This window comes from Salarias fasciatus, chromosome 6 (genome assembly GCF_902148845.1).
Source record: "Salarias fasciatus chromosome 6, fSalaFa1.1, whole genome shotgun sequence".
NCBI classification, from domain to species: Eukaryota; Metazoa; Chordata; class Actinopteri; order Blenniiformes; family Blenniidae; genus Salarias; species Salarias fasciatus.
In genome coordinates, this window is record NC_043750.1 from 28,165,745 (window position 1) to 28,184,790 (window position 19,046).

The following is a 19,046-nucleotide window of genomic DNA, read 5'->3' on the forward strand; positions in this document are numbered from 1 at the left end:
CTCATCCCTCTTTCCCACTTGCGCCAGGGGAAGGGATGAAGATTTGGATGAGCCGCTCTGTGCCCGAGTGTGCTGTTCACAGAAATTGCAAAACGTACCGGACACACCATGTTGACGCCGTGCAAAATAGATCCCAAACTGTATATCTGTCAACGCTGAACGTTGACATAATTTGACAACATTCACTCTTGCAGGATGTTGAGTTTCGAAGTGTTTTTGATGAAGAGGTTTAAATTTTCAGTGCAGCTTAAAAAAAATTATTTAAAAAAATATGTAGAAACCAAGAGCCACAGTAACACTGTAAACTGCAGCATTCAGCACATAACATCTGGAACATTCAAATAGACAAATATACTGTGGAAAGCAGAAAATCTTCCTCTGCCTTTGAGCCAGCTCATTCACAGTTGCCTATAAATACAAACAGCTGTTAGGAGCAACAGGCTACTGCAGTCAGGGGTTTGAGAGTCTCCAGCAGTGATGAGGAGGATATTGACTTTCCTCAACTAAACCTCTTGCCAGTGCAGGCATTTGAAACAATATCATTTTAGTCACAAGCTCACTTCTCTAACCTGAAGAGCAACATCACCGTTGTGCACCGTCAAAATAGGTTGAGGAAGTGGTGAAGTGTTAGTTTCAGTTTGCTATGAAAAGCTTGTGGCAGTGAGAGACGGATCTTTCGGTCAGTCAGCTTTGCATGAACAGCTGAAGCTAATTCTGGACATGTAGTCTATTAGTTAGACACCATTGTGAAATATAGCAAAGCAATGAAGTGGTGTTTTTGTTGAGATGATCCTTTACGCTTTTCATAGGTGCCAAGAGAACCACACACCTTCATCCTGTGCTGCTGTGGAGTGAGTCTAATCTTCAACATAACACATGTACTCTAACTTCTTCAGTTTCCATATTAACCTTTACAAAATAATTTAAATATTAAATTGAAACTGCAGCTGTAATGAGGATATCTGATAGTTTCTGCAAAATGTGTCATGCATCAATTTCTCAGAAAACAACACTGATATCAGAGTCATTTCAAGGTAGAGAGTGAGTAAGATCTCAGTTTTGTTGTGGTTACAATAAATGGTCAGCTAGAGTGAGGAACTGTAGCGTCAGACACATTGAGTGTCAATGTGTAATTGTGTGTGTGTGTGTGTGTGTGTGTGTGTGTGTGTGTGTGTGTGTGTGTGTGTGTGTGTGTGTGAGCGTGTGCGTGTGCGTGTGCGCGCGCGTGTGCGTGTGTGTGTTCTGAAAACTGTGAGGAAACGGCTTCCTTCTTGAAACACTGAAGAACATCATGAAGGGGAAGTTAAACCTATTATCTGTACTGATGTGCTCTACTCTCAGTTTATGTTTTATTTTCTCCACTCTGCTACAATGATAGACATACGTGTCCAGATTTGTCTACTTTCTGGTGAGTTGACTTTAATTTTAATTCTCATAATTTGCAAACGAATCAATGTTGCAAGAGCTTTTTGATGGATTTCTTAAATGAATCCTAACTTTCGTCTGTGAGGCAGTAGTAGTTCATTGAAATGAACAAATGTTCATTCAAACTGATGTATTATTTAAACACATTAAGAATATCTGCTTTGTTTTCACTTGCAGTGTTGAGCATTGTGGAGATGAAGATTGTCAGTGTAACGGGACGTGTTGGGTCAGCCGTGAGCTTTCATTGTTCAGGCTGGGATACTCAGACTGACATAGCATCATATGATAAGTACTTTTGTAAAGATCCATGTAAATCTGGCAAAGACGTCATCCTCACAGCATCATTTATGAAGACAGATCAGACAAACAAAATACAGATTTCTAACAAAGGAGAAAGTTTGCTTGTGACTTTTACTGATCTCCAGATGTCAGACTCCAAAACATATTACTGTGGAGTTGACAGGTTTTTTCGCGATAATTACATAAAAGTGAATCTCAAAGTTCTACAAGGTAAGTGTGAGCTCTTCATTTTATTAACAAATCTTTTTTTTTTCAAAGTTATTTAAAATGACTCCATAAAACTGAGAGCCTATTTTCTCCAGCTGTGCAGAAACCTGCTGAAACAGACTCTGTTGGCTCCACTGTGTCTCCTGCTGTCATCAACTCCTCCAACATGTCTCCAAGTGACTTGGGTGGCGCAAGAAGTTTCTTTGTCACTTCCTCTGCCCTTCACATTACCACAGAGAGACCAGAAACACAAGGAGCAGGTGTGAAATGCTTAATTTGATCAACTGTTCAGTCTCAACCAAAAAATTGACCCTGAGACTGTTTTTGAATTATTATTTCCCTGCAAAAATATTAAATAAGACATTCTTGAAATTTCTGAGTTTACTGTACTTAATTTTACAGTTTTAACAATAATGTGTATTTTTTCCATCAGACATGTCTGTATTGATTGCAAGGTCACTTCACTATTTATCTTGTTTCTTTAGTTTAACAGAAACCATGTAGTTTAATAATAGATTTAATTACAGCAAAATATGTCTTCAAATATAATATTGTTTTGTAAGACACTGCATGTCGTGGGAGAATTTAATGGAAACTTGTGGGCTTTTTTTCAACCTTTGAAACCATCCAATACAGTGGAAACAGGGTCACGGAAAAACATGGTTTTATTTTTGTGGTTATGAGAATCATCCTGACTCTGCTGCTGTCAGAACTGCTCACACCTTCCTCACAATTTAAAAAGGATCGGGTTGTGTCTTCTGGTGAAACTACATCACTCAAAATGAGAAACCAGTGTACTTACATACAAAAGCAGCAACTGCAAAACCAGAGGCAGTAAAATGCAATCACACAGTTTTGGCGAGAACATGCCTCAAAGACTGGTGCCCCTCTCCATTAACACACACACACACACACACACACACACACACACACACACACACACACACACACACACACACACACACACACACACAGCCATCAGTATTTTTGATATTAATTTGAAATATTAATTTTTAATGACTACAGAAGTCATTGTGTCACTTTTTATACTTTTTTACGAACTTTTATACGAATTGTGGAAACAATTGAGAAACTTGGAATTATTTGCTACAAAATCACTTAGCAGGAACAGGAAGTGGGAGTTAACATTTTACATCTTTTTTTCTCTCTCTCAAAAGGGTTGATACCATATTTGACTGTTGGTTTAATTTTTGCAATTACCACTCTGATACTTCTGCTGAAGTTTATGAGAACTGTGAAGAGAAAGAAAAGTAAGATACACAGAAACACACATACAAAACCCACAAGCTTTGCACATATTTTTCAAGACAACCATCAGTGATTGATTATTTTTTTTTAAAAAGAAATACTCTTGCTCATGTTTGCAGAAGCTGACCTCGACCTTACTGACCAACCACAAGTAGACGCACAAACTGTGAGTTTTACTTTGTCTTCAAAATTATGATTTGTAATTATTCTATTGGTAAACATGCTCATGACTTATGACTCAAACTGAAATAAGATAAGCCAGACATTTGGTCAGGAAGAGCTGTGTCTTTTATTACTGACAGAGCTCAACACGTTTCAACGGTAACATGATAAAAACAATGCGCAGTGTGAGAAATCTTTCAGAAAAATTCTGATCACAAACACACAGCAGCATGTATGAAATATGGACTTTGACTGATTAACATCCTTAAGTTCATTAGTTAAAGTCATAGATGAAGAACTGTCATAAATGTGATGTTAGTTCCATTACACTACTATATAAAAAGGGCTTTCATTTTTTTTTTTTTTTTAATTTAAAACTGCTCTGTCCAGCATGGAAGCAGCAGAATCTAAATCTAGCTGCTGTTTTGCGCCCGACGGATTTGCTGTTCCAAGAGTAGCTTGTAATAATAAAGCTCCTCTTGTTAACATGGTTTCTGCCTTTATTTTATTTATTTTGAGTACTGATGATATTGCTGGACCTGACAGGGGGGGACAGAAAGACAGGAAGAGAGACAGAGAGTGAAGGAAACAAACAAGTGAACAAAAAAAAGAGTGAAGAGAAGGAAGAGAGTGCAAAGATACAACGATCTTTCATTTAATCACGACACTCCAGATGACCCACTGCTACACCTGCATAAAGATATGGCAGAGGGCATCCTACAGACTGCTGTTGGAGAGCATAGCTGGGAGTGATCTCGGATGTACAAACTGAGGATCCAGTATCAAATTATAGAGCATCAGGAGAGACTGGATTCAGACTCTGACCCATCACAAGACAACAAGGTGACCAAATCCACATGCAGAATATGAAGAGTGATTAAAGATCAGCGTGATCATGCAAATGTGACAGTGATCATGACCTCTGACCCCTGAAAAGACAATAGGCAGGCCAGAGAGGCCCTCAAGGTCCCGACAACCGGCAGCTATCCTAGAGGTCAGATGCTGTGTCCATGCATTTTGATCAAAGTTACTGGACAGGTCAGGTTCCCATTTTAAAGTTGGCAGGAAGATTGTATGGTGTGTTTTATGTTGGCTTTCACCTTGATGCTGTCTTCATTCATCATATGTGATGCATTTGTGATCTAAGCTTTCTGTTTTAAAATGTTTTTTTTTTTTTGTACTGTTTTCTATCATTGTGGATTTTCTAATATTTTTTTCTTCCTCTGTTATTCTGATTCTTTGTACTTTCAAGGGTGCTGAATACAGTGAAATCAGACTTGAGGATCAACAAACTGAGCACCAGTCTGCAGTCCACTTCTCCGCCAACTCCAACACCGACCCCAACAGTCTCTATGCAAATTACTCTCATCTGCAAGATACTGAATTAGAAGCTTACTGCAAAAACAAACATGATTCCTCAGTTTCATCACGTCCCTCTAAAGTCACAAGAAAAGGCTCTTGTGCAGAGAGCAGAGCAACAAATCTTGACTTGATCTATTGTGGTCCTCAGTTTCCCCGGGATGCAGAGCAACATGAAACAACTCCAACAGGAGTCAGCGGAAATGATTGTGTCTACAGTCTGGCTCAGTTCCCACAGACAACGTGAATGGTAATTAAGAATAAAATGGATGCATGTAAGAACCATGTCTGGAGAGCAATTTTAAGGAAGACTATCAATAAATACAGAGCAACCTCTCTTTCTGTAAATAGGCAATTTATGCATTTCTGCAGTGTCAATATGCTTTCTATCATCAGCCGCATCCAACCATTTGATACATCCTTACACAGAAGCACAATAATGGAGGCAGCTGCTGCGCAAAGTGCTCACACATCATTTAGAGAAGTTTATTGTGCTCAAAGACACTTCACCATATTGTCAGGAGGATGAGATGAATAATCCTGAACAGAAACTTTCAGAGGAGAAGACATGGTCCTCTAAGTATAAGACTGAGGGATAATATGTATTTTTTTTTTCAAACTGCAAATATTTCCATGAGATTCGGAGCTTTTATTCCAAGCATGTCGTCCAATTACTTAAACAATATAAAGAAGTCAACACCATGGCTCTATTTTGGTAGACCAGGAACAAGCGCAGCACTCCTGCCTTGTGCCTCTCCAATGGGGTTTGTCCGGCGCATTTTGTGATTTTAGCGCACAATCCCCCGCACCTTTAAATGTGCTGCAGCCAAGCAGTGTATATTTGACAAGATTGAATACTTTTTATTTCCTGGTTGGTGCCGTGAATGACGTGATGCTCACGGCAGAATCAGGATTCTCTATTGTGGCCACAATGGTGACAAAAGAACCACTAGAGGATGAACTGAGAGTGAGCCTGTCCAACACTCCTTCTAGACTAGTAGTAGTAGTAGTAGTAGTAGTATTGATGCTGTTGTTGTTGTTGTCAATAATTTTAAATTTCCTTTCATTGAAATTTTGTTTACAGGTATGTTTTCATTTTAGTTGAACTATTTTTAATTAATTTTATTAACGCAGAATTTTATTTATTTATCAAAATTTCTCTTTAGTTTTTTGAGTGTCAAAAAGGAATTATTTTGCAATTACTGATTGTATTTTCATAGTATCATTTGCTCTTGTAGCAACTTAATTTGTTAGATTGCTCACTATTTTTGTGTTGGTATGCGTCTGATATTGGAAATGTTTTGCATTTGTTAGCTCTCTCTATTGCATTAGTAATGCCAGATAATCTCATAAATATATTAAATAAAATTACCACCATGACAACATAAAGGTCTGTGCGATGACTGCTACATAAATAACAGAAAAACTGCTTACTTAATTAAAACAATATATTCAAGTAATAAAATATTTAAGAATTTTAAAATCTTTGAGTGAACACCCTCAAAATTCTAAGGAAAACATTTGAACTCTGCAATGACAGTTAAGTCTATCAAGCTGCTAAAAAAAATAAAAAATAATTACAAAATGAAGGCCCACTTGCATTAAAAATAACAAACAATTAAATAACATTATAAACCCCATAACATAAAAGATCTGTGCAATGACTCCTTCACAACTTTACATAAATAACAGATGAACTAACTTGGCAACTCAGAATATTCAATTCAGCATCTCTCTAAATGACTATCAGGTGATTCGGTCAGTTTTGGCCCACTGTGGATCTCAGTTTAATTTTCATAAATCCAATGTTTGAAACTGAGTGCTCAGCAGTGGCATTCAGTAAAGTCAAATAGTCTCAGTGTGATGTCAACATCTAGAAACACCGAGTGTTGCCTCAGTCCTCTTACAAGATTAGTGACCCTGCTGAGATGTTCTTATGAATGAATTCTTGGGAATTGTCCAATTTCATTCACTAAATCTTCCTCTGATCAGCGATTCCCAACCTTTTTCTTGAGAGACTCAAATTTTTGTCATTGTAAAATCACTGAATCACTGATGTGATCACCTGTTTATTTCCTCTGGAGATCAGCTGCTCCTTGAATAGAAATCTTGTATCAGAAGGATGCAAAGTTGTTGAAATAAAATGTGCACAAAGCAGTGGTTGATTGCTGGAGGCTCATTATGGCTAATTCCTGGATTACTGGAGACAACGTGCTGGTGTGTGGCTCAGGTCTATCCCTCAGACTCACTTCTAAGAGAGCAGCTGGTGATTGGACAGAGCTGATTCATGATGACCAATCAGGTCTAAGCCAATCCAAGTTGCTACTGAAGTATATTTACATTTCCAAAAATGGTCCCCTCCACAAGCAGGGCCCCAAGGCTGCAGCCAAGGTCAGCCTATCCAGACCTGCAAATGGGAAAGACCTAAAAGATGCAGGACAGCAGACCTCGAGGACTGAGAAGGCCTGTGAAAATGCAAGTTTACATACATGATGTCTTTAAGATGGTCACAGTTTATCATATTCCTTTTACAAGGTTTTAGGTTGTTAAACTGTGAGTGGACTTGATTTATTTATTGAAAACAAGTAAAACTGAGACTGATATCATTTGAAATGAAAGTTTTAAGTCCTGCTTTGTACTAGGAAAAGTGGACCCAGTGGCCAAAAAAGTTCAGAACCCTGCTGCTGGAATGTTGTTTTTTAGTGTTGTTCCAGCTCTTGGTTTCTGTACATCTATTTTTTTTTTTCAGTATTGCCAGACTGAAGCAGAAGAGTTTGGATGTGGTTAAAATGATTCACCAGACACAGGAAATTATGTTAGCGTGTGCGTGTGTGTGTGTGTGTGTGTGTGTGTGTGTGTGTGTGTGTGTGTGTGTGCATGAGTGAGTGAGTGAGAGAGAAAGAGAAAGAGAGGAGCTTTTCTTTCTTTGAGACACTGAAGACCCTCGCAAGGAAGTTAAACATGACCTGTCTTGACCTGATAGCTTTTGCTTGATTTTCTTGTTTTTATGCACATTTTCAAAATGATAATTATATACATGTATATCCAGGTTTGTCTGCTTTCTGGTGAGTTGACTTTACTTTTCATTTGTATCATTTGCAATGAATCAGTGTCATAGCGGCTTTTTGGTGGTTTTCTTAAATCAGCCCGACTTTACTTTTGAAAGGCAATGATGTCTAAGTAGTTCATTGAAATGTACACAAAGAAACAGAAATACTCACACACAAAATGATGTAACAATTATACTCATTAAGAATATCTGCTTTATTATCACTTGCAGTGTGGAGCATTGTGGAGATGAACACTCTAACAGGACATATTGGGTCTAAAATGACCTTTGAATGTTCAGGCTGGGATTCTTGGTTTAACATCACATCAAATGAAAAGTACATTTGTGAAAATCCATGCATATTCAACAAAGACATCATCCTCAAAGCACAGACACTTTCAATGTTGAGCATTGTGGCGATGAAGATTATCCGCGTAACGGGATGTGGTGGGTCAGCAGTGACCATTCATTTGTCAGGATGGGATACTCTGATTGACATAACATCAAATGATAAGTACTTTTGTAAAGATCCGTGGGAATCTGGCAAAGGCGTCATCCTCAAAGCATCATTTTAGAAGACACCACAGAAAAACAGAATAGAGATTTCGAACAAAGGACAAAGTTTACTTGTGACTTTCACTGATCTCAAGATGTCAGACTCCAAAACATATTACTGTGGAGTTGATGGGCCTCCCATGCTTGATGTTTATATAAAAATGGATTTCAGTGCTGTACATGGTAAGTGTGAGCTCTTCATTTTAATAACAAAATCCTCAATTTCTCAAACGTGTTTAAAATGACACCTTGAAGAGAGCCTGTTATCTCCAGCTTTACAGAAACCTGCTGAAACACTCTGTTGGCTCCACTGTGTTGCCTGACTTAGGGGCGTGAGCACTTTGTTTGAGACATCCCTCCATGCGACGACCATCAAGAGACCAGCAGCAGAAAAACCTGGTATGAAACACATTCAGTTTCGGTTCAGTCTGAACCAGGAAACCATGACTGAAGAAAGAGAAGCACTTCTGTGAAAATTCATGCATTGTGCAAGACAGCACAGAAAAACAGAAGAACAGATTTCTAACAGGACAATGTTTACTTGTGACTTTCATCTCAAAAAGTGAAACTCCAAACTGTGAAACTGAAATGATTTTACTCAGAATCAGAATCAGAATAGCCTTTATTGTCATCGCAGCAAGTTACCGAAGTTACAAGTTACAACGAAATTACTTGGGTTTTAAAGACGCACAGGCAGCCAATTACGGCGCTCCGTCTTGAAAAAGAAACAGAGTTAAAGAAACTCAGACAGAAATTGGGGGAGGGGGGGAGGGGACGGTGGTTAAAAAAAAGATACATCAATTCAGATCACGGTTCCAAAAGGGAGTCGTGATTACAAGTGAGAGACCAAAAAAAAGCCAACCTTTGCACATATACAGCAAGACACATGAGACAAGATGCTATCAGACTAGCAGACAAGCAGTCGCAGCTATAACATCAGCGCAACACGTCATCACCACTAGTCGTCAGCAGAAAAGTGTGGTGGAGACGTTGTGAGTGGGGGAGGGAGAGTGTGTGGCATATATGTGGCATTTCAGTTCATCAGTCCGTGTACGTGTGTGTGTGGTTTGGCCCGCCTCCCCTTTGCGCTCCAACTCGGATGGTAGTTGCCGGTGACGGCCTTGAACGAAGCAGTCCAAAGGTGAACCTGGGTTCCAGCTGGGAGAGAGAGAGAGGGAAGGTAGAGAGAGCAATCAATCTTGTCCTTGAATTTTCAGGGAGATGTTTAGTTTTCCAGGGGCGCCAGACATAATCAGAAGTTATCTTGTTTCGGTGGAAGGAGCCATTTGACCTTCCTTTGCTCGGTATCTCCACATTTCAGACAGAAACTGGCTTAACCCTCTCAGCGATGGTGACATCCAACTTGCGTCTCAATCATCCATAACCCAAATTGTCCACCTTTCGAAAGAGTTCGCACAAATGGTCAGTCTCAGCTTTTGCCCGTTGATTTGAAAAGACCGTCCTCCCTTGGACGTCTTTTGTGGTGGCGGTCTTCTTAATCCTCCAGAGGATCAGGTCGCAGCACAAGCCAATCAGCAGCAGGCCGATCATCATAAATCCGAAAATGTAATCATCCACAATGACCTCAACGGACAGGGGAGCCAGGCATGTGACACCCCTCCACTTCTCCCGGGCGTCCATCACATACCCAGCATGCCGAGTCCCGTCCTGACAGGCAGGATTCCCCGCTCCTGTGCTCTTTGTTGAAAAACTCATATCAATTGCGTAGAGAGATCAGCTGATCAATTCCATGGTTGATATTTGGTTTATTCGAAAAGCCAAACTCAATGATAATTTAAGTGAATCTCAGTGTTGTACATACTAAATGCTCCTAAATTTATGTGCAAAATCCTTGTCTGCGTCTGTTTTGATACTGTCAGAATTTGTGGATCTGCTTAGGAAACTCAAAATTATCGATCTGCTACAAATTCAATTTAAAGTCTCACTCATGAGAAACAGGATGTGGAAGTCAGACTGTTTAGGTATTGTGATGTGTGCTAAACACATATTTTTGGATTTCCAGGAACTCTGTCAGCCACAGGAACCGTGGCTGCTGTTTTTTTATGTTTGCATTGCCCACACTGGTGCTTCTACTGAAGTTTCTGAGAACTGTGATGAGAGAGAAAAGTAAGACACACACACACACACACACACACACACACACACACACACACACACACACACACACACATTCAGCAACTTCTAAAATGTGCATACTGTATGTCAAAGCTTGAGTGTGTTTTCCATGACATGCATTGACGATGTACGGCACTTTGCTTTCAGACGTTGACTTCAGATGTATTGACTCACCGCAGGAAGACACACAAGCTGTGAGTTACATTTTGGGTTCAAATTGTGATTGAAAATGTTGTTCAACAAAGCGTGAAAAGCTTTAACCCCTCCACCTATTTCATCGGTAAAATTTAGGGATGTGGAATTGGCTAGGATGACCACATGGATAGCAATTTGGAATTTTTTGATAAAGATGCAAGAGGTCAACTGAGGAAGTTGCTTAAAGAACTTTCCTCGTCATGAAATAAATGTGGCATCAGCTGTCTCACTAAGGTCCATCCCATCCATGATTAAAACCAACAAACTAGATAATGGGAAATTCTAATTGTTTCATTTTGACTGCAGCTTCAATAAAAAGAGCTGAAGAAAAATATCAGTCAACAAGTAATCTCATTTTCAATTTTAGATCACTTTCCATATTTTTGTGCTGTTTTTCATTCTTCCCGTATTTTTCTGATTGCATCGTTAAATAGGTTGAAAACTCTGAACTCAGACCTGCAGATCAACAAACTGAGCATCGAACTGCAGCCGACTTGCTTGTCCACGTGCTCACCAGCAACCTCGACGCTTCCTTGATTCATCATGCAACTTTGAAGTCATCCGAAGAGGTGCCTGTGAAGAGATCTCAGTTGCCGATCTCTTAAATGACGGCATCTATTCTGCTGCTCAATACTGCAAATGCAAAACAGCCTAAAACAACTCAGACTGAATGCAGTGGCAATCACTGTTCATATCCCAAAGATTACACTCCTGAGGAAATGTGAATTCTGAACACAAATGATTACAAAAAACAAATTTCAATGTAAATATGAATTAAAATGATCTAAAAATAAATAAATAAGAAAAAAATTAACAGCCCAACAACAAAGATGTAAATGCAAGTTATGAGAAATATGTGTAAGGAATTTTCTTATATCTTGCATGCAAACCAGAGATAGATCAATATAGTTTTTTTCACTGCCGATACTGATACCGATTATCAGTAGTCAAGGAGACTGATAACTGATATTTACAGCCAATATTCATTTGCAATAAAAGTGGAAATATTTTTTTGTCAAAATTTTTAATACTACAAATAGAGCTGTACAGTGATTATACTAGACAGTTTTTCATTATTGTTCGTCTTTTTCTGAGTAAGGGAAATATATGCCTGTTAGTATTAAAATAATTAGCATTTGTGTTCTGTATTTAATAAGAGAGATGTTTCTCAGCATAATTTGTTCCAGCAACTTCCACATTAATTATGCTAACTGATAGCATATCAATGGGTTTTCCCATACAAGTTAGTATTGAGCTAGCAGGATTTTTTTTTCTTAATGCATGTTGTGATTAACTGTGTTTTGCAGCCTGCACGTCTGAGTGGAAAGCATAATTCAGCCTTTATATGAATAATCCGCCAGTCAGGAGACGTATCTCTTCTCTCCAGAGTTTATTTCACTGACAAAGCTTCTTCACTCCTCTCCTCCATGCACATATATCTATGGCTTTGCATATATCTATGTGCATGCAGCTTTAACTGTTGATTGGTTGTTTCCTCTGCCAGCTCTGAGTGGAACCAATCAGATGGTGCTGTGGGCGGGACAATGCTGGAGGCAGAGTAGACATGATCCACTCACACATACTCACAAAAAATAATGGCAGAAGACATGAAAAATGTTTATACACCACCGTAATAAATGGAGGCTTTAGTGTCTTGCTTACAGACATTAAAACACATGTTCAGGGCAACATATGGGAATCAATTTAACCACCAACCTGTTGATTGCCAGAACTGCTCTTTCAATATTGTTTTCTCAGGCGATACATCCACTTGTCTTTACAGGAAAGAAGCATTCAGAGTCCTGATATTTCCACCTATGACTTCTCCATGACTTTACTTTTTACTATTGTAACGTCTTCATTTTATTGTATTACATTTACATGATGATGAAAAGATTTACTTCAAAGCTTTAAAGTCAATGAAAAAGCATGCAAACGATGTAATAAACATCAAAATAAATACTGATGAGCTACAAAGTGTTGTATTGAGGATTTTTCTAAGTGGCATAGCAGAAGAAGACAGCATGTAAGGAATAAACGAGGTGAACTGATCGCAGATCCTTAGAGGTGAGAGAAGAACAAAGAAGAATAATGTCCCGTTTACATCATTTTCAAGTAAAAACAGTAAATTTCTGTTGTGTTTTCAGGGTCCGTTTTATACCGCTGCGGTGTTTGGAGTCACTGAAAACTCTTCCAGTCCCTCACTCTAAATGGAACTTTCCTGAAACAAACTGTAAATGTGCACTGCAGAGTGAATAGTTCTGCCCAGGTTCGACAAGGCTTCATTCATAACTCTGAATGTGGTGTGTGCGGTTCAATCTTGAATTTCATGATGCTTTTCTAATAAAGCATTTTGTTTTAATAATATCAGAATCAACCCTTCATATCTCTTTTTACTATCTTCTCCTCTGCACACCACATGAAGTTTATTTCATAATTTCACACCACAAATTACAATCCAAACATTTTTCAAGGTGGCACGGACTTTAAGAGGTTTAAACTGTAACTCTCAGCTTCAAACTTAACCGTTTTCTCTTTCAAAGAATAATTTTGCAGCACTCACCGGTAACAAGTTATTGTTTGCTCTGTGAATCATTTGAATACTTGTCAGCGCGACATGAGCCATACATTTTAAAGCTTTTGATTGGAAGAAAGTCGATTTGTGTGAACACGAAATTGTTAGCATAAGAATAAAGTGTACATTTGCTACACTTGTGTCTTGATCACAATAGGAGGTCTTTTTCTTTCGCAGGGCCGATACTGAGGGCAGCAAAACAACGAAGAAAGAACGTTTAAATATCTTTCATTGTTGAGAGAGATACTGTTCTCTGTGTGGATACATGGGTGTATTTATTCCATTTAAAACAGCATCAAATAGTGGCCGAACATGAGAAATACACTGTTTTCAGCATTCCTGCCTTTTGCTTTCAAAATGTTACCATCCAGGTGTGTTATCACTTGAAACTTGTCGAAGAATGCTTTGACATATGGACACTGGCTCTCAAAACTGCTCCCAGTGGATGGAAGGAGCGCCTTGCATGGCAGCTGCCTCCACTGGTGTGTGAGTGTGTGTGTGAATGGGTGAATGTGAATATAAAGTGTTTTGAGGCTGCTGAAGCAGTGGAAATGTGCTATATAAGTTGAATCAATTTACCACTTCTAAACCGGTAGGGCTGTGCAGGTGTCTGTTGATGCCCTCCAGAGCTTTGAGGTCAGCTGATCAGAGAACCTTGGATGTTCCTCAATCAATCGAGTCTTTGTCGTCACGGCTCCGACGCTGTGGAACGCTTTGGCTTTCTCGGTGCAGTCTGCGAATAGCCTCTTCATTTTTAAAACTCGTCTCAAGAACAACTTATTCACCCTGGCCTTTGACTGAGAAGAGTCACATCTGGATATTTCATTTGTTTTTATTTGTTTTATTTTTCTGCATTATTGCTTTGCTTTAATTGTTTTTTTCAGTGTTTTATTGCACTATAAAGCATTTTGGCTGGCCATAGGCCTTTTTAAAATGTGCTATATCAATAAAGCAGACATTGACATTGACATCCTTGTACAACAAACACTGCAGTATTTCTTAAAATTGACAAATACACAGCTTCATACTGGTCCAGAGGTTGGAGAAGTGAGCTGCTGAACAGAATGTTGCGAGTTTGAATCTGAAAATACCACCACTGTGGGCCGTTGAGCCAGGCTGCTGTATCCCTCTGCTTCTAGTGGCTATGTGTCGCTAAAATCAACAATGAATTGTACTTTTACGTTTACTTGTTTACTGTAAAACAATCACACATTTGCCAGAGCAAGTAGCTGTATTTTTTGCAGCTGTAAGTCTTTGTCTTTTTATCTTTGTTTGGTTTAGGTTAAATTGTTGGCTGGAGAGGAAAATGAAGTTTCATACTGTTGCATTGAGTGTGTGTGTGTGTGTGTGTGTGTGTGTGTGTGTGTGTGTGTGTGTGTGTGTGTGTGTGCATGCATGCTGTGAGGGAGGAGCTTCCTTCTTTGAAACACTGAAGAACATCATGAAGCTAAACCGACTCTCAGTGGTGATCCGCTTGACACTCAGTTTATGTGTTATTTTCTCCACTCTGCTACAATGGTAGACATACGTGTCCAGATTTGTCTACTTTCTGGTGAGTTGACTTTCATTTTAATTCTCATCATTTGCAAACGAATCAATGTTGCAAGAGCTTTTTGATGGATTTCTTAAATGAGTCCTAACTTTCGTCTGTGAGGCAGTAGTAGTTCATTGAAATGAACAAATATTCATTCAAACTGATGTATTATTTAAACACATTAAGAATATCTGCTTTGTTTTCACTTGCAGTGTTGAGCATTGTGGAGATGAAGATTCTCAGTGTAACGGGACGTGTTGGGTCAGCCGTGGGCTTTCATTGTTCAGGCTGGGATACTCAGACTGACATAACATCATATGACAAGTACTTTTGTGAAGATCCATGTAAATCTGGCAAAGACGTCATCCTCACAGCATCATTTATGAAGACAGCACAGAAAAACAAAATACAGATTTCTAACAAAGGAGAAAGTTTGCTTGTGATTTTTACTGATCTCAAGATGTCAGACTCCAAAACATATTACTGTGGAGTTGACAGGTTTTTTCGCAATAATTACATAAAAGTGAATCTCAAAGTTCTTCAAGGTAAGTGTGAGCTCTTCATTTTATTAACAAATCTTTTTTTTTTTTTAAGTTATTTCAAATGACTCCATAAAACAGAGAGCCTGTTTTCTCCAGCTGTGCAGAAACCTGCTGAAACAGACTCTGTTGGCTCCATTGTGTCTCCTGCTGTCATCAACTCCTCCAACATGTCTCCAAGTGACTTGGGTGGTGCGAACACTTTCTTTGTCACTTCCTCTACCCTTCACATTACCACAGAGAGACCAGAAACACAAGGAGCAGGTGTGAAATGCTTAGTTTGACCTTAAGTGCTGATTGTTTTTGAATTATTATTTTCCTTCACAAAATTAAATAAGACATTCTTGAAACTTTTGAGTTCAATGTTAGTTTTAACAAATGTGCATTTTTTTTCCATCAGACATGTTTGTTTTTATTGCATGGCCACTTCACTTTTTTTTTTTCTTTAAAAACAAACCTTTAGTTTAAAAGAAACTATGACATTTATTAATAGGTTCAATAACAGTGAAATAATTCAAATAATACCATATTGTTTTGAAGGTCACTGTATGTTATGGGAATAAAAGTGTTGCAACTTGATGGAAACTATGAACCCTGAATCACGGACAATGAAAATTTTTAATTTGTTAGTTGATTTTGTTGGAAGATTTGTTTGAAACTCAGACATTATTCTTATTTTACTCATCTACAAGGATTTTATATGCTTATATTGATTTTATGTGCCTTTTTCAATACCTGCAAAACAATCCAATACAGTGGAAACAGAATCACCACAAAAACGTAGTTTTAATTCTTTGATTATGAGATCCATCCTGACTCTACTGCTGTCAGAACTCGGGCTGCTCACTCTTTCCCAACATTTTAAAAAGGACTGCATTTTCTCTTCTGGTGAAACTATTACTATTACTATACTCATTCTTATTATTATTATGATTATACACAATGAGGAAAAATGACCTTACATAAAGAAGACAGCAGGAATTTCACAACGAGAAGTTTTAAACAAAATACAGGCATCAGTAACATTTGATGACCACAAAAGTCAATGTGTCAGTTTTAATTTCAGAATTTAAGAAACACTACATTGTTACTCTTGAGAAGCAGGATATAACATTGATACTCTTTAGATATTGTGTGTAATTGTGCTTAAACCATATCTTTGTGCTTCCAGGAACTGCAGCAGCTGTGACTGCTGGTTTAATTTTTGCAATAACCACACTGCTGCTTCCGCTTCTTCTTCTGAGAACTGTGATGAGAAAGAAAAGTAAGACACACTCACACATGGACATACACACACACGACATACACACACAGCAATTTATAAAATCCACAATCTTTGTATATATCATATGTAAAGTATATTTATATATGTTAGAGAAATATGACTCTTTGTGTTTTCAGAACCTGACTTGAGATGTGCTGACTCAGCACAAGAAGACACACAAGCTGTGAGATTCATTGTGTTCCAAATTGTATTTCATAATTTTGTGTTGACGAATAAGCCTCATCTGAATAAAACTGTGGATTTAAGAAAGTGAGAAATGTTTCACTTGACCTCGTCTGGTCCATTTGAACTCGTAGTTGGAGGTATTGGATGCATAGCAGAATCAGTTCCCTCTAATTTTTGGAAAAAAATATATATATACTGAAGAGATACAGTATGTACTACATGAAGCTTGGCAATTAGTGAAACAAACATGGTTGAAAAAAATGTGGAAGAGAAATCAATGAAATTTGGAACATTAGCATGAGTCTAAAACAATGAAAGTACAACTCTGACAAGTGAAGACTAAATAAAATCCCACATACCTCATTCAATCTATTTTTCTATTCAGACTGGTTTTTGGCAAAGTGTTGAGTGTGAATTTAACCTGTTAGAAGCTGGAATAAGCTCCAGTGTCTCATGATGCTCGGTTGGACAAAACAGAATTAAATTTATATAAACCAATTCAAAAATTAGGACGATTGTCGCAAAACTTTCTGAAAAACAAGTTTTTACACCTGGGCCTATTTCATCAACTCATAAAGTTATTTAATGAACTTTCCTGGTCATTAAATACATGTGGCATCTGCTGTCCCACTATGGTCCTTCCCATCCATGATTAAAAGCAACAAATTAGAATATGGGAAATTCAAATTGTTTTATTTTGATCGCAGCTTCAACAAAGAGATGATGAAACAATATCCGTCAACAAGTAATTTTATTTTCAATTTTAGATCACTGTCCATATTTTTGTGTTGTTTTTCATTTCCCCTCTCTGTTTCTGTTTGCATCGTTAAGGACGGTGAAAACTCTGAACTCAGATCTGCAGATCAACAAACTGAGTGCCGAACTGCAGCCGACTTGATTGTCCACGTGCTCACCGGCAACCTCGACGCTTCCTTGATTTCAACATGCAGCTTTGAAGTCGTCCGAAGAGATGCCTGTGAAGAGATCTCAGTTTCTGATCTCTTAAACGACGGCATCTATTCTGCTGTTCAATACTGCAAATGCAAAACAGCCTAAAACAACTCAGATTGAATACAGTGGCAATGACTGTTTATGTTCCAGAGATCACACTCCTGAGGCACCATGTGAAATCTGAATACAAATGATAGAAAAACAAAAAAGCTTATTTTAATGTGAATATGAGTCATAAAACATCTGGACTGCAACACATCAGGGATTGAAATGCCAATTCCGAGAAATATTTGTTTGTACATGGAATTTACTTCAATGTTATTTTTTCAGGTGATATATTGGTGGATCTGTGTTTTCAGGGAAGTCGGGTTCAGAGTTCTGATATTTCCACCTTTGACCTCTCCATCAGTTTCCTTCTTTCCTGAAGTAATGTCTATTTTATTGTTTTACTTACAGTCGCATTATGAATCCAAACCCATTGCTTTAAAGCTTTAAATTCAAGAAAAAGCATGCAAGTTGTTCAATAAGCTTCATAATAAACACTTATGAGCTACGTAGTAATTCCCGCAGTGATTTTTTTTTTCTTTTCCGAAGTGACATTGTGTGCTCTACATTAGCGAACCAACAACATGTCATCTCGGAAGCCAGTTCCTTCCTCACGAATACAGACAGAGGACATTTATTCAAACATTTTATAAGACTTCTATAAATTGTGTTTCATTTAAGAAGCACCGGCAGCGGATGGCATGCTCCGCCCTCGTGGCCTGAGTCCCGGGTCCTGCTTGGTCCGGTGCTGGGTGTGTGTCTCGGTGGGACCGTCACCGCTGTGGGGAGGAGACCTGGTCGCGGTGCCGCTGCTGTCTGACTCTGAGACATAATGAAATGAAAAAATAAAAATCTGAGCTGTAACATGAGTCATCCTCATTATTTGTAATATCAGGGTTAAACTAGAAATTGGCACTCAGAATGCATAGACCGCCACAGCTCAAATCAGTTACCAACAACAATAAGAAAACCATATATAACTAGAATTTGGCACTCAGAGAGTGCAGACCTCCGCCACAGGTCAAATCAGTGACCAACAACAATAAGAACACCATATATAACAGGACGCACACTATGTTATGACTCGTGTTTGTCAATTGTTTTGTGTATTCAACCAAAATGACCACAGGTCATAAACCTGAAATACAATAAAAAATAAACCATCACAATACAATTACTTGAATGTAATCATTATTCAAGCAAAGAAAGCTTGCAACATCTATCTAAATAACAAAGACGTCTGAAATCAATGAAAACGTACATTTCCCAGAATGCCTTGCGCCTACTGGGCATGC

General features: G+C 38.3%; 1 protein-coding gene across 2 annotated transcripts; it reads left to right on the forward strand.

Annotated features, from left to right (window-relative positions):
- Positions 1-729: 729 nt before the first annotated feature.
- Positions 730-18,546, forward strand: LOC115391010 (CMRF35-like molecule 5). 2 transcript variants are annotated; one of them, XM_030095095.1, is made up of 7 exons: positions 730-851; positions 1,264-1,408; positions 1,603-1,935; positions 15,405-15,569; positions 16,477-16,569; positions 16,707-16,753; positions 17,587-18,546. In XM_030095095.1, the coding sequence occupies exons 2-7, from the start codon at positions 1,345-1,347 to the stop codon at positions 17,809-17,811; spliced, it is 927 nt and encodes a 308-aa protein (XP_029950955.1). In that variant the 5' UTR covers positions 730-851; positions 1,264-1,344; the 3' UTR covers positions 17,812-18,546. The 2 variants fall into 2 exon arrangements, with proteins under 2 accessions (XP_029950955.1, XP_029950954.1); XM_030095094.1 differs by lacking the exons at positions 15,405-15,569; positions 16,477-16,569; positions 16,707-16,753; positions 17,587-18,546 and adding exons at positions 2,028-2,192; positions 3,111-3,203; positions 3,321-3,367; positions 4,616-6,810 and having other exon boundaries at positions 750-851.
- Positions 18,547-19,046: the final 500 nt, after the last annotated feature.

Bases quoted from the DNA above. Each gene is read 5' to 3' on its own strand.
- LOC115391010 (XM_030095094.1), top strand. From the start codon at position 1,345: ATGTTTTATTTTCTCCACTCTGCTACAATGATAGACATACGTGTCCAG. The intron at 1,936-2,027 runs GTAAGTGTGAGC...TATTTTCTCCAG, and splicing joins GAATCTCAAAGTTCTACAAG to CTGTGCAGAAACCTGCTGAA. The intron at 3,204-3,320 runs GTAAGATACACA...TCATGTTTGCAG, and splicing joins AACTGTGAAGAGAAAGAAAA to AAGCTGACCTCGACCTTACT.